The sequence below is a fragment of the Pezoporus occidentalis genome, unplaced genomic scaffold (assembly GCF_034315485.1).
Source record: "Pezoporus occidentalis ecotype Australia unplaced genomic scaffold, CSIRO_AGI_Poc_V1 ctg103, whole genome shotgun sequence".
Lineage (NCBI taxonomy): Eukaryota > Metazoa > Chordata > Aves > Psittaciformes > Psittacidae > Pezoporus > Pezoporus occidentalis.
Window position 1 is genome coordinate 2,360,238 of NW_026912812.1, and position 16,389 is coordinate 2,376,626.

A 16,389-nucleotide genomic window follows, 5' to 3' on the forward strand; every position below is an offset into this window, starting at 1 on the left:
AAGAGAGAGCACAAATTCTCCTTCCCTTCCATTTTTCAGCTATTTCAAGGTAATACTTTATTCATTTCACTTAAGATAGCTTTTATCCTCCCTCATGCCTTTTTCATGGCAGCATTACTCCACTTGGTTCAATTTCATCTCTGTACCTTCTCACACATCCAAGGCAGAACTTGTACTAATTCCATGTTTTGATGGTAGCATGATTTAGGTATGATGTTTGCCGAACCATACAATCCCAGAACGGCTGAGGTAGGAAGGCATCTCTGGAAGTCACCTGATCCAAACCGCTGCTCAAAAGCAAGGTCAGCTAGAGAATGTTGCTCAGGACCATGTCCAGTTGAGTTCTGAATACCTCCAAGGAGGGAGACGACTACCTCTCTGGGTAACCTGTTGTACTGTTCAATCACTCTCCCAGTAAATAAGGTTTTCCTCATGTTTAAGTAGAATTTCTTGAATTCCAGTTTGTGCCACTGTTTCTTGTTCTATCACAAGATGCCACCAACAAGAACCTGGCTTTGTCTTCTTTATTCCCTTCCATCCAGTATTTATACACGCTGATGAGGTTCTCCAATAGCCTTCTGCTCTCCACATTTAGTTCCCAGTTCTCTCAGCCTCTCCTTGTAAGTCAGATACTCTACTCCCTTAATCATCTCCATGGTTACTCACATAGAACCCAGTACCTCCACATGTCTCTTGCACTGGGAGTTCAGAATTGGCCCCAACACTCCAGGTGTGTCACACCAATTCTGAGCAGGGGAGAATAATCACCTTCCCCAGCCAGAGGACAATGGCCTTACAGAAGGCAGTTGGTTTTCTTTGCCACAAGGGCACATTTCCGCCTCACATTCAACCTGGTGTCTACCAAGACCCCTAGGTCCTTTCCTGCAAAGCTGTTTTCAGATGATCAGTCCCTAGCCTGTAGAGGAGCATGAGGTCATTTCTCCCAGATGCAGGACATTGCATTGCCCTTAGTTGAAATTAATGAGATTCCTGTTGGCCCATCTCTCCAGCCTGTCAAGGACCCTCTGAATGGCAAATCTGGTATATCAACCATTCCTCCCAGTTCTGCATCACCTGGAAACTTGCTGAGGGTGCATCTGTACCATCATACAGATTACTTCAGATTGAATGAATCTAGCTTAACCTTCTGAAGTCATTTCCGTCTGCTTATTAGAACAAGGATCTTACAACAAGATAAACAAGATGCATCAAATTCTAGCACAGACAGGATAAGCTGTTGTTTATTATGAGGGAGTTCATTGAGGCTAAATATAGCTGAGAAGACAGATACCCAGGCTTCCTGGGTGGGTCTCCTCAGAATCTTATGATAATCTATGCCAGCACTGCTGAGGCCCTTTCTCTTCCTTTTGTCCCCATGCCATCATTGTCTTTACACTGATGTCAGTTGACCAAGAGAATCTGAGTGTAAGCTACCTATCTTCAAAAATGGTATCTCCTGGGCCATGAATAGCATGGTTTACAAGAGATCAGGCTGCAACAGACCTTGCTTGGACTGATTATAATAGCTTTAGAATTGTACGGTGAGAACTCAATAAAGCTTCCCCCTTTCAGATACAAAAAGGTTTGCATTACAAACACCTGCTCACTAAGACCAAGTCTTTAATTTGAAAGGATCCAAAACATGACAATATTTCAAACATGAACAGTACAAACTTTGATGCAGTGACCTTACCGCAGAACTGAGACGAGCAAGAATCTCGGCATTGGTTTCTGCTGTATCTTCTATTTTGTGATCAGGCCTTAAAATATAAAAATAAGATTTTATTATTTCTTTCATTTTGTTTCAACATCTTTTGATTCCTGAAAAGCAAGGAACTGTGTAGCCACAGGCACTAAGGTAAAAGGGCTTTTTGACATTCCACATCAAAATGCTGACTGCAACATGACAATAATTAATTGTCAGTAACTACAAGAGTATACCCTTTGTCCTCTGCTGTCAAGAACTCTTTTGACTGGACTAACATATAACAATGAGAGAATTCTTCAGCTATAAAAATGTGATGAATAACTGAAGATTGCAGGACACTCTTAGCTCAGAGTTGCTTATTTGAGTGCGTATTTTGCTCTGCTAAAAAACACTCCATTAACAGACCAAAGAGTTTTCCATCTGCCCCCCCCCCCCCCACTTTAGTGTGGAGTAACACCTATGGAATGTAAACTCACATAGATAAAAGCAGACAACATCAAAATCATTATATGACACATGAAGTTTGATAGTAAATAAATAAATAAATAAATAACAATGTGAACATGAGAAGAACACATCGAGAAGCCATAAATTAGCAAATTAGAGCAATGGTTGAGAACACTATTAGGTTATCTTGACAGTTACTCACAAGACAGACTTCATGTGTCTTTGCAGAAGTGGGACAGTACAAGAAGAACCCTTCTGGAAACTGTCACAGAAGTCTGGCCATATGGAAAAAGCCACACAAAAGCTGCTGTGGACAGTGCATGGGATAGGACTGTGTTTCTGTGCTTTCTTTACCAGTTTAATTCCATCATTAAAACATCTATGAGCCTTTCAGAAGCCAATCATAAGAAAGATACCAATATGATGGGGTTATTACTATGAGAAGAAAAAGAAAATGCCCTTGAGATCTTTACTTTTCATGGTATTCAAGATGCGTGGCATGCCAGCAAACCAAGCAGATACACAAAACTGCAGCTGCTGTAAATCTCAGGTATTAGAAGAAGCTTCTATCTTTGACTAAATTAAATAACTGCTCATATGCCTTGATGTGTTTAAGGGGAGAGTTGACAGTATGTCTGGAATATGCAGCTGGTATATTGTGGTTCTTACATCCCATGTCCAAAAATTTCTTTCCCTGATAAAAAAATAAAATCAGAAACACAGAACACATGCATTCATTCTGGGACAGGTATATTCAGACCAAAATGGTAAATCAGATTAGAAATTTATTATTTTCACAACTGCCTTTCGTATGCAAAGAAAAATGTGAGTTAACATTTTTAAGTGTTATAAACAACCCAAAAGAAATAAATGAATGCAGTTTCGTTTACAAATACTGATTTATTCAGACTTTATAACTCAGAATGAGATTAAAATAACTGCCCTCTTTAGATGCTTATATTTCCCTACACATCTGATCGCTTCTGATCTCTCAGAAGCAGGCTAGGACTTGGCTCTTCTAAACTGCAGACAGAAGATAGCTCAGTAGACACAGCCACAGATGCAATCTGTAAACTCAAAACAGCATATAGCATAGCTATTTCCATCTTGGGCCTTTATCACTTCATCTTGTATTTAAAAATACTCCCAGCATTCATCTACATATGAAATTCAATACTTCTGAAACCATCAATATACTAAAAATTATAGTACATAATCAAAGAGGAAGAGTGTATTGTGATACCCAGGCTAATGGAAAAAAGTAAGAATGAATGGATGCTGAGGAACGGAATCAGCTCAGATATCACCCTATTTTTTCAAAAGGGGGCAGACCAAGAGCTAGTAAGGCTGGTACAAAGCTACAAAGCCCTGGCAAACAAGACTTAGGCTTGTACAGCTTCTAGAGGCAAGTCAGGCCCAGCACACTTTTTCTGGTACTGGCATAATTGTACTGGTGTACAGTAGTGCACCATGTGAAGGCAACTACAGTGCTTCCCAACCCACTGACAGAGGAAGCAACAGTGATACAGTGATGGTCTTGGTCTTGGACCTCAACTTCCCAATGCAGAGCCTCTGCATATGTCTCTATGCTGGCTTTACACTCCACCTACAGTGACAATAAAAGAGCCATGGATACCTGAGAGTTGTCTGCATTCAGCAAAAGCTTTCCAAGAACTCCATAAGGCAATAACTAAATGAATATCCCATTGTGGCTATTTATCTTAAAACCAAATTACTTTTCCGAAATTAATAAAATGTAAATTATTGCAGGACAGAAGATACAGAATCTAGTGCAAAATATAAAGAAAAGAAAATAACAAAGAACATGAGATAAAGAAAAAAAATCCCGTTAATATCTCTTCAAATAATTAAAAAAAGTGTTATGGGATACATTTCAATAGTCTAGGGTACCCAATGCATTCTTGAAATGTTCACTGAGTCTACCAGTGGCTCTGGGAATTAGGTGTTGTTATAAACACTCGCATTTACAAAGGAGGATACATAAGCATACAAAGATTAGACACCTGATACAAAGCCATTACAGTCACTTGAAAACAATTCAGGAGGCACTGGATGAGAGCCTAAGTAATTGCTCAAGTTTGTAAGGAAGTCCATGGCACAGCTTTCAATACAGATGTTTTGTTTCCAGGTTACTGCAGTATTCAATACTTTTCTGTGAATAACAGAATAACCCTGTGATTAACAGGCCCAAGAGGCCTTTGCATTAGTCCCATCTCATTTGACATTTACAGCAGCTCAGTCCTGTGGAATACACATAACAACATCAGCCTTCAGTTTAGTGTGAGCAGCTTTAGTGTGTGGGGAATTTGCCAAAGTGAAAAGGCAACATTTATTCAGGAACTGCTAGCATGTCTCAGGATTCAGAAGGCTATTTTCATTGTAGAACTTACTATATAGTAACACTGCTAATACTGACCAGAAGCAAATGCAAATACCTCACAGATCTGTACAGCAAGTTGAGACCAGGCCACATTTATTTAACAGGGTTTCCAGAAGAAATTCTGGAAGGAATTCTGAAGGAATTTCCCAGAGCTGCTACTGCCTACTCAGGCCTACAGACTCCTTCATGGAAAGCAGATCCATGGTACTCCACAGAGATCCACTGATGCAGCCAGCAGTCCAGGCAAGCATAAGGCTGCTGTGGAGGAGGCAGAGCTCATTTGGCTCCTGAGACCACCAGGAGATGTTCAGCATTGCCTTTTGGTGCACAAGCAGGCAGTCGCTTCTGACTTCATCAAAAGCGGGCAATCTAATTAACAAAGTAAGTATTTCTTCATCTCTATGTATACACGAAATTAATGCCTTCAATACAGACTATGAGAAAAACTAAGACAGAAAAATAAATACAAAAAAAAAAACACATAAGAAACACTATGATTCTACTGATATGAAAACCAGCTCATATACTTGAGAAAGGACAAACACTCACTGCAACAAGAGTTTTAGAATTGCCCTCTTTCTTCATACATATATATACAAAGAGTATATAGGTTTATTTATAACAGATAACTTCAACAAACACCTCATCACATCTATTCCCTTCCAGATTGTGCATTGTGTATTATTTGCATTGAGAATGGAGAATTTGAATCCGAAAAGCCTCCTTTCCCTTTTATATTACTGTCCCTCAAGAGTATGCCATTATTTAAAATTCAGTTTTTGTATATGCATATTTTATATATGTATAATATAGATATGTATATATATTTATTTTATATATGTATTATATTTTTAAAAAAGCACCCTCACAATCTGACAGGTAAAACCTCCATAAAATAATTCTTCAGTGATAATGTTCCCAAAGGGATTACAACTTCTATGAAAATTTGAATAATGTGAGCAGAAGGAGCCGGAAATGTACATTAATGAATAATTGTTTAATTCATGTGACAGGGATCATCCTCCAGTAGAAATGACAGTTGCACTGGAATGATAAAACTGCAAGGCAGACTGTAAACTCAGACCTAAAAAGTTTTCAATGCATTTTCCTATCCAGCATCTTTCACGTATCACATCAATATAACCTATCTGCTCTTTTTGATTCAAAGTCTTTGCACGAGAAGTCATAAACCATGAAAAGTGGACTGATTTGCAGTGATAAAGAGAAAAACTCAATTCCCTCGTATTTAAGGGACAAAATCACCTTCATATTTAAGGGACAGCCAGACTGCTTAGCACCAGCATAGGCTGGAAGACAAGAATTACAATTTGCAAAAAAAAAATATTCAAAGTTCTTCTCTCATATGCATCATCTGCTTAGAAAAAATCAAGTTTCCACCCTGAGCCATGCAGAGAAATTACTGAGATTTTGTTCCACCAGCTCAAGATGTCTGAATTTAAGAAGCTGGGCTTGAGACTTTGGTGCTCCTTTAAACCATTTCCATTGGACATTTATTTGAGAGAATGTGTTTTAAAAATCTAACCTGTAGAGAAGGAAAGTACTTATAGAAGAATGTTTTGTCTTGACAGACACTGCACTGGCAGAGTAATAGTTCTTCACAGTATAAGTACTGGGTTTGAGAATTCATTATGCTAGGGACAAAGACAGAATTTAACCCAACTTGCCCACCCAGGCCAGCTTCTACAGATTTCTTAATGCATGAGAGATCATGAGCCTCCAGACCTCTCACCAAGACCTTTTTCCTATATTTTGGCCTCTTACTGTGGCAGAGATAACTTTGATTTCATTCTAGCTGATCTAAATAGGTAACATTAGAGTGCATCTGTATCAGCACAGAAGGTATTCAACATCAGGCAGAAGAGGAGACATGTAGGAAGTGAAACTCTTAAAAGGTGGATTCTGAAAAAGAAATAATGATATGAGATTACAGAGCTCTGGCAAACGTGCAGTAGCCAGCAAAAATCAGCTATCACATTTCTACCTATTCCCTCTTTCCATCTGATGGCTGATCCTGACACAGTGCAAGGGAATCTGGTCTACCAGTCAGTCAGCTCCACAGCATGGCTGCTGCTAAATTCATGCCAAACTTCTGGATGTAAGAGGAGAGAAAAAAAAAAAAAATAAAGCCATTTGCTCAGGTAATCTAGTAAGCTAGAGTCAGCAAGCTAGTGCATAAGAACCACAATATGCCAAAAACCCCGAGTTGAGGGCCTTAGTTTATCTACCCACAATTACAGAGCCCATCTCTACAAAGCTTGCCAACCCTGAAAAGAAAGCTGTCTCATTTGCACAGTGGTTTGGAGGTAAACAATGTCATTATAAGACAGCGACTTACAAAACAGTCAGCAAAAGTTGCAAACAGCTGTACATGAACACTTACAGATTACACATGTCAATCCTGGCAGGAGATAATGGCAGTAGTTGAAGTAGGAGCTTTACTCCATTCTTCCATCCTTCCTCTTTCTTATAGTCACAGAATAGGTAGGTACATTCATCCACTGAGAACTGGTAGAAAGCACGAGTGTCTTGAAAACAGAGTTGTCTGTCCACTGTTAGGGAAAAAAAGGTAACATTAGATAGCCTGTAAACCTTTACCATGTAAGGGTTCTGTGTCCTCACCTCATTCTGTATTGCTCTTGACCTTAATGCTGAGTTGCGCCACCATACAGGGCAAAGGGATTATAAACTTGGCACAGAAGCAATCTTGCCCTGAAGTATTACTTCAGTGCACCCAAACAGGAAAACCCCAAAAACTCAATTTGAAGAATTCCAGGCTCCTGAAATTCAAGCATTAAGACTGCAGAGTATTCAATCAATTTTGGAACAGTTCAGAATTAGAAGACAAAAACCTTCCATTCGTCAGATTTCTGAGCCTCAATTTCCATTAGTTCCTAGTCTGTCCTCATTAATGGTCAGGCACTAATAAACAAAGTTCAATAATGGAGATGCAGCCACTAATTATCCCAGCTTCTCCTCAAATTCAGGGCTGCTGGATTTGTGAACTAGACCTAGGTAAGATGATGTGCTGTTACAACAGCATCTTCCCTGGCAAAATCAGGATTGAGCTGGGATCTAAGAATGAGGTCCAAAGCCAAGAGCACAACCTCCTGCTGGGAGAATCATTCAGCCCCTTGCTGAGGCTGCATGATCACCATACCATCAGCATATGTCAGAAAAGGTTAAAGTGAACGTAAGAGGAAATCTTCCATAACATCTCACCTTTCACAAGGAGAAAGGTTAAGTGCCTAGCACAGATCCCAGGGTGGGGTATGCTCTGAGCTGAGCTACCGCAGTAGCTATAGCGACAAAACTACAAAGTCAATTCCATCAGATTTCCAGAGATTGGTTACTGGTGCAATTAATGCCAACCACATTAGCTGCACCAAACCCATAAATTTGGTTGGGAAGGCATACAGGTAGAACCTGCCATCACCACCGTCTCAAGGAGCTGAGTCCCCTCTCAATCCATTGCAATCTAAAACTATGAAAAACAGGGAGACGCAGGGTGTGTCACTGATAATAGATAATGGTCCGTGGTGAAACACAAAAATAGAAAAGTATTGTTTGGCACAGGTTGTGGGAACATAACCTTGGAAATAAGGGAGTTAACACTGCTGTTAGCAAAAGGGAGTCTTATACCAGTAAACCTCTGTTCACATGCTGGCCACATACGGGCTGATGTTGCAACTGGTAATTTTCCACTCCAGCCCAAGGGGGGATATAAGGACCTGTGCAGAGACAGACAGGTGAGAAAGCCAGATGCACATCTTGATTCGGGGGACACCCTGACAATGCACTGCCTACCACCCCTCTGACCAGGCAACACGTTCCATCTTCTCCTCCTCGGTGGTACCCCATGCAACCAGGGGTTGGAATGTATGTAACCTGTTTTGCATTAATATATGTACTTGCTTTGCACTAATAATAAATAAGACTGTGGAGACAGTGTTCTCACAGGAGAATGCATAATTGGTACATAAACTCTGAATAATCCTGAAAGATACAGCAAGGCCATGAGAGGCCCGAGGAAGCTTAAGCAAGCAAGATAAGAAGAAGCTGGAATTCACTGAGTTAATGAGAACTGTGGACTGCTGGCAAGCTTTCGAGGTCAAGCTCTCACACTTGTGCTTAACCAATTATATGTTAGTCACTAAGGGTCTTCAAGACATGTATCCAATCATAATATGCCAAATCACTGTAAGTGCATGTATATAAGGAGTTAAGGCTTTGTAATAAATTTGGCAATCGCTTGATCACATTGATCGTCTCTGCGTTGTCCATGACTCCCGTGTCAACAACAGCCAGAACAGGGACCCTCCGATCGGTAACTCGACAAAGACGAGTTTGAAGGTCCGATGAAAAGGAGGGGGCGGAGAGCCAGCCAAAATTCAGCGCTGCCCCGGCGCTGGGAAGTCAGACGTCTGCAAAACTTCAGGAATCTCGCCCTGATCAGGTGAGTGGCCAGGGAGGAGATGGGGCACTTGTTATCCAAAGAGGAACAGGCAGTGGTGAAGCTCCTCCAACACATTCTCTAAGAGAGGACTGCAATATGATAGTGCCACCTTACAGAGGCTGTTAAAGTGGTCCCATGATCGCGAGGTTAGTAAAGGGACCAAAGATGCACAGAAACACTCTACACTTTGGAGACTGGTGTTTGAGACTTTGAAAGAGATGAAACTGGAAAGGGCTGAGGTAGCTTCTGTATTTGCTGCCACAGCTCCAGAAGGGACTGTCTCCCCTAACCCCCTCCATAGTGCTGCGGCTATGACTTTTGCACCTCCTGTGGTACCTGGAACGGCGCCAAAAAAATCAACGCCCCGAGCTGATGAAAGCAAGAGCCAGGTCTGCAGATGGCCACATACTGAACGAGAGACACCTGACAAGAAAGACATAGCTGCAAACAACAGAGACCCTGAGTTCGACCCAGTATCAGACTCCGAGTCCCCTGAATCCGAGCCAGATTTATATCCTCTGCTTCCAGGCTCTGACTCTTCATCTCCCAGGTCAGTCTGCTCAGCTCATCAGCAACTACTCACTGGCCTTGGAGACGCTCAGCTGCAGTAATTGATGAAAAAGCTTGAAGCCCTCGAGACTGGGATTGAGACATCTCCATCAGTGCCTCCACCTTATCCTCCGCAAAACCCCTTCCTTAAAGAAGGCAAACAGGGGGAGGGGGTGGGAGAGGTATCAGGGGGCACAAATCCTGCGCACTGTTGGCACAGGTTAATCAAAGATGCAATTATTACTGGTGAATTTTCTGCAATGGGCCTCTCTGCATATCCTGTGTTTACTACACAGCAGGGGGTTAAAGAGTGGGAAGCTTTTGATCTCAAAATAGTTAAGGAGGCCTGACAAGCAGTGACCACATATGGGTTAAAATCCTCTTATACTCAAGCTGTATATGTTATGATTTTTTTTGCGATTGACAGGAGACTTTAATGACTCCCCCGCTATAATACATGGTCAGGCATTAGGTTCAGGTTGTATGACTAAAACTCCGGGTATTCTTGTCCAGTACAAGGATTTGGAACCCGGCATTTGGAAAGGTCCTGTGGAAGTAAAACTAACAGGTTGAGGTTATATGTGTGTAAATTACAGATTCCGGTTTGCGGTGGGTGCCAGCTCGATGGGTGAAACCCTGGACATCCCCCTTGTCAGTGATTGAATGAATTGAAATTTGAGCTCAGGACATCCGTTTTATGGATGTTTTCAGCCTTTCTTAAAGTCAAGCGAGCAACCTTTTTTTACATTAAAGTAAAAAAAAAACAAAAACAAAACACAACAGAAAAAAAACAACCACCACCCCCACCCCCCACCCCCCCCCGAACCTCCAGGGAAGCGAGACCAGCTCGGGATACAGATGTATTGTGTGATTTTCTGGTGGTGGGAAGGTCTCTCTTATGCTCTTATCAGGGGTATTGGGCATACTGTGACGGACCGTGGACTTGGGAGCCCATACACAACTCATTTAATACAGTTTCTCTGTGATACTCATGTACTAGAAGTTGGTAAATATAAGTATGTCCAGGTTTCTATCGACCTTTGGAGACCTTTAAAGATATTGCTGGCCACTTCTTCCAAAGGCTGGCCACTTGTGTCGGAATGAGTGTGCATTTTGGTCAGTATAAAAGCCCAAGCCTCATACAATGTGGGGGAGGCAGAGCCTCTGCGGGGACAGCCGCTAAGGATGAGCCTGCCACCTCGCACTGCAATGATGCTTCTCAGAGCTGGTTTCCTGTTAGTCTCCACAGGGTCCTTGTGCCATGCTCTGTAAGTGGGACTGTAGTGGGAGTAATAATTGTCTTTTTGTGTTTCAAATATTGTAGTTGTGTGGAGCGTGCTTGTGGGATCCCATACGTGTGTGTGCATGTGTGTGTGTTGAGGGCAGACGGTGTTCTGTGTATTTTTTGTTGTTGGGTTCATGTAAAAGTTTTTAACAGGTAACAGTTTAACATTTCGGGCAACAAAGGGTTAATGCAAAAGTGCAGTTGCCAGCAGGTATTTATGGTTGCTGCTGAAGCAGGCAGGCAGCTGTAGCTGCTGGTGAGCAGGCTGGCTTTTATAGCTGCTGTCGAGCAGGCCGGCATTTGTAGCTGTGCAAAGCAGGGTGAGCGGCTTCTGGGAAAAAAAAAAAAGAAAAAAAGCTGACCTCCGATTCAGCTCCCGGTGCTCCACTGGCGGAACGGCCAGGATGGACGCCAGAGCCGAGGAGTGAAGGGAAAAAAAAACAACCAAACAAACCAAAAACAATAAAAAAACAAACAAACAAAAAAAAAAAAACCAAAACCCCACCTCTCAATCTACTGAGGTATTGAGGCAGTTTGTAGAGACACCACAGACAAAGCCTAAAGAGCACCTGCAACACAGTGGGTGCATGGTAGGAGCCTTGCTTAGTATGTTTAAGGTAACCTGGGGGTGAATCCAAGACTTGGAGGAATAGATAGATCGGTTGAAATAAGAACTGCTAACTAAAAAAGCGAGAGGGGTAGTACAACCACAAGCTTTATGAGCCGTCACCTAAGCAGCATCAGGGTGGCAGAAAAAAAAAAAAAGAAAAGAGGCAATGATGCAGCAAACTCTTCGACTGTTAACAATGTGCAGTTTAACCTGTCTGCTTCTCAAGAACTAATAACCTGGAGGAGGGGCTATATTTGTGTCCTCCTGCCTACAGGTCCATGGCGACTGCCTGCAAAGTTTGTCAAGCCTTGCCATGAGCTGGACAGACGAATGGAAAAACCTGATGCCTCAGCTACAGGAGCTGACCGTGATTACCCCAAGCAGAATGAGATAGAGGAAGAGAAAAACGAATGATTGCAAGACATCACTTGCGGGCACTGAAAAGTAACAGCTTGAATATATGTGTGCTTGTAAAGTAGCTATTATTAGAGGCTGTGATTTTGTGTATAAAACCACCTGTATTTACTAGCCAGTTGCTAATGAGGAACTACACCTTGTATTGTATAGATTTGTCACTTGTAAAAGAGATGTTAGAGTATGGAAATTTGCAGTAGCTGCTAGAAAATGCTAAGGCAAAAGCTGGAAAGATTCTAATACAATGGTAGCGTTATAAAGCAGGTGATGGAACAAATTAGGAGGGTGGGAGAATTCCACTGGTAAGAAATTTCTTTGGCTAGTCCCTCGCTGCCATCAGCATCTTCAACACGCTGCTGCACCCTGTAATAGTTACTCTGCTAATGTAAATTTGTGTGTGCCTTGCTGTAGTAGCGACTTGTTCCTGGATGAAGCAGGTGAAACTCTGCATTGACAACAAGGTTCAAGGACTGAGGTTGACAAAATGCCTGCTACCACAGTCAAGGGCAAGACTGGATTGGCCTCTGTGTTTGCTACCAAGAAGAACCTTTAGCTCCGCTGTTGGCTGCAACCCAGCAGGCGTGGAGCGGTGGGGACACATGCCATGCCAGACCTTGATGTGAAGGATGGCCACCCCTGTTATCAGAGAGCTATACAGCAGAAAAAAGGGGCAGGCCCAGCAGCCTGTAGTTGGCATATGTTGGAGATATGCCCAAATCCCCTGCTCAAGTAGGGTCACCCAAAACATATATAAAACAAAAAGGGGAAGATTTGGAGACAGTGTTCCCACAGGAGAATGCATAATTGGTACATAAACTCTGAATAATCCTGAAAGATACAGCAAGGCCATGAGAGGCCCAAGGAAGCTTAAGAAGAAGATAAGAAGAAGCTGGAATTCACTGAGTTAACGAGAACTGTGGACTGTTGGCAAGCTTTCGAGGTCAAGCTCTCACACTTGTGCTTAACCAATTATATGTTAGTCACTAAGGGTCTTCAAGACATGTATCCAATCATAATATGCCAAATCACTGTAACTGCATGTAAGAAATAGTATATAAGGAATTAAGGCTTTGTAATAAATTTGGCAATCGCTTGATCACATTGATCGTCTCTGCGTTGTCTGTGACTCCCACATCAACAATAGACTAGAGCATTTGATGGTTTGTATCGTGTTTGGTGTCCAGTATTTGTACATGGGAACCCTAAGAACCTGGAACAAACGGAAAATCACTAATACCTAGGGAAGTCATCCAGTGAAGCCATGATCTGCAGCAACTGAACAGCTTCTGTCTTGTGAAAACCCCAAAAGAGCTTGCAGAGAAAAAAAAATAGGCTGGAAAAGACACACATGGTTAGTAATAAGCAATTACATTTGCAAAAGAAAAAGGAAGGAAATTAGCTAAAAGAGATTCATCTTTGTTATTTATGCAATGAAAGACCACAGAGGGGAACCTACCGAAGAGATAGTAAAATAAAAAACTGTCAAGAAAATTGGATCTATCTGCATTTTTTTTTAGTTTCCCTCCTTTCTCTTCCATCAAAAACATGAGTCTTATTTACCCTATAGAGGAGAAATTCTTAGCTTTCATCATGCTAGAAGTACTATCAAAACTGACCTGATAATATAATGCCCATATCCAGGAGGAGCTGCCACACTCCAGCTGCTGTAGATCTGCACTTAACAAATGGGCACTGCTCCAAAAGCCAGTCTACCAGTTCTGATCCAACACAGCTTCTCCTGAAAATAAGCAAAACATCACTTCTTATACTACAGTAATGTTAAACTGCTCTTTTATAATAAAGAGCTCTTTTTTAAAGCTATTAAAAGTGAATAATTTTGTTCGGCAGGGAAAAACCCTTTATCTCAATTACTAATTTCTATAATCCTATTCATTTCAAGGCAAGAAATTAATTTGGCAAGCCTCAGGGGATGCTCCAAGTTACGAGGGAACTAGTGTTAGATAAGCAAGTTCCCTCACATATCTAATTCATGCAGCACACTTAACAATATGTAATATTTTTATCAATTTGTGCTGCTCACAGACAGTCATCCAAAAGTGGAAAAAAGCTAAATAAAATATAGCTTTTAACCTTGGGACTTTATTTCCTTTCCAAGCACAGGCAGAAGCAATACAGCTACAAAATCTATGCGTAAGACCTTGAGTGTTGCTTTAGAATGTACGTCATCTTACATATTATTGGTAAACTTATATTTTTAAAAACAAAGCTATGGCTTTTTCTTAAATATGGGTATGAATGAACAGTGCTATAACAGAGACCTACACATTTTGGCAGAATTGAAAACAGAAACAAGCATTTATATTGGCAGAGCGGTGGATGTGGTCTACCTTGACTTCAGCAAAGCATTTGACACAGTCTCCCACAGCATCCTCACAGCTAAATTGAGGAAGTGTGGTTTGGATGATCAGGTAGTGAGGTGGACTGTGAACTGGCTGAAGGAGAGAAGCCAGAGAGTTGTAGTCTATGGGGTGGAGTCTAGTTGGAGGCCTGTAACTAGTGGAGTGCCTCAGGGGTCAGTACTGGGACCAGTATTATTTAATATATTCATCAACGATTTAGATGAGGGAATTGAGTGTACTATCAGCAAGTTTGCTGATGACACTAAGCTGGGAGGAGTGGCTGACACGCCAGAAGGCTGTGCTGCCATCCAGCGAGACCTGGACAGGCTGGAGAGTTGGGCAGGGAATAACTTGATGAAATATAACAAGGGAAGGTGTAGAGTCCTGCATCTGGGCAGGAACAACCCCAGGTTCCAGTATAGGTTGGGGAACGACCTGTTAGAGAGCAGTGCAGGGGAGAGGGACCTGGGGGTCCTAGTGGACGACAGGATGACCATGAGCCAACACTGTGCCCTTGTGGCTAAGAAGGCCCATGGCATCCTGGGGTGTATTAGAAGGGCGGTGGTTAGTAGGTCGAGAGAGGTCCTCCTTCCCCTCTACTCTGCCCTGGTGAGACCCCATCTGGAATATTGCGTCCAGTTCTGGGCCCCTCAGTTCAAGAAGGACAGGGACCTGCTGGAGAGAGTCCAGCGAAGGGCAACTAAGATGATTAAGGGAGTGGAGCGTCTTCCTTATGAGGGAAGACTGAGGGAGCTGGGTCTCTATAGTTTAGAGAAGAGGAGGCTGAGAGGTGACCTTATTAGTGTCTATAAATATATAAAGGGGGAGTGTCACGAGGATGGAGCCAGGCTCTACTCAGTGGCAAACAATGATAGGACAAGGGGTAATGGGTACAAACTGGAACACAAGAGGTTCCACTTAAACTTGAGAAGAAACTTCTTCTCAGTGAGGGTGACAGAACACTGGAACAGGCTGCCCAGGGAGGTTGTGGAGTCTCCTTCCCTGGAGACATTCAAAACCCGCCTGGACACATTCCTGTGTAACATTATCTAGGTGTTCCTGCTCCGGCAGGGGGATTGGACTAGATGATCTTTTGAGGTCCCTTCCAATCTCTAGCATACTGTGATACTGTGATATTGTAATGCAACATAAATGGCAAATCACTTCATTACAGAAATATTCCATGAATTACATGCAAAAATCACTATGTAATTAAATCTTAGAAGTCCAATTAATCTCTTTTATAACTCCCAGATAGGGCTGAATTTAATACTCTCTCTTTTCAGCAAAATAACAGACACAATTTTATATGAAACCATAAGCAGTTAAATTAATGGACATACAATTGGGCCACTGCTGCTTTCTGACAATTGATGAAGTAACATAAGAAAAGGCATGAAAACACATGAGCTTCTAAAGAATTTTTTAGAAAATAGTTTCAATTCTTAGTAACACACAAAATCTCGCTCTTAGGATTTACTCTCTTGTCAAATCAATGCATAGACAAATGCAATTAAAACCCATTCAGTTGATTAGAATGAATAATCTCAGGTTACCTGCAAATGCCAGTAAGGTACACCCTGTCTTTAATCAGGTCAGACGCTTGTAGAATAAAAATATTCCTGAGAGCTCTTCCAGCACAGGAAATCTGAATGAAAAGAGAAATTGAAAACTGTGACAAACAGGGATTTACTCCTTCTGTAGTAAATTGCCTTGCCACTGTCCAATCCCTCTCTCTGAGCAATGCCTTCTCCCCAGCTAAATAATAAGCAAGCAGTCAAAAGTAGATTTAGATTACATATTAGGAAGAAATTCTTCTCTGTGAGGGTGGTGAAACACTGGCAAAGGTTGCCCAGAGAAGTTGTGGCTGCCCCATCCCTGGCAGTGTTCAAGGCCAAGTTGGACAGGGCTTGGAGCAACCTGGTTTGGTGGAAGGTATTCCTGCCCATGGCATCATTTAGTTCGATCATTAGTTGGAATAGAATCATGGAATCATAGAATCATTAGGGTTGGAAAGGACCTTAAGATCATCTAGTTCCAATGCCCCCTGCCGTGGGCAGGGACACCTTACTCTAAATCATATCACCCAAGGCCTCGTCCAACCTGGCCTTGAACACTGCCAGGGATGGAGCATTCACAAC

The 16,389-nt window shown here is 42.0% G+C and overlaps 1 protein-coding gene across 2 annotated transcripts in view; it reads right to left on the reverse strand.

The window, feature by feature from the left end:
- Positions 1 to 15,888, reverse strand: part of RAPGEF5 (Rap guanine nucleotide exchange factor 5) — a 132,456-nt gene extending 116,568 nt beyond the window's left edge. For both annotated transcript variants that reach the window (XM_062616833.1, XM_062616824.1), the window contains exons 1-4: positions 15,805 to 15,888; positions 13,505 to 13,626; positions 6,958 to 7,126; positions 1,694 to 1,760 (exon numbers count right to left, since the gene is read on the reverse strand). In XM_062616833.1, coding sequence (XP_062472817.1) covers positions 1,694 to 1,760; positions 6,958 to 7,126; positions 13,505 to 13,523 — 255 coding nt within the window. In that variant the 5' untranslated portion in view covers positions 13,524 to 13,626; positions 15,805 to 15,888. The remainder of the gene's footprint in view (positions 1 to 1,693; positions 1,761 to 6,957; positions 7,127 to 13,504; positions 13,627 to 15,804) is intronic.
- Between the last annotated feature and the right edge of the window lie 501 nt (positions 15,889 to 16,389).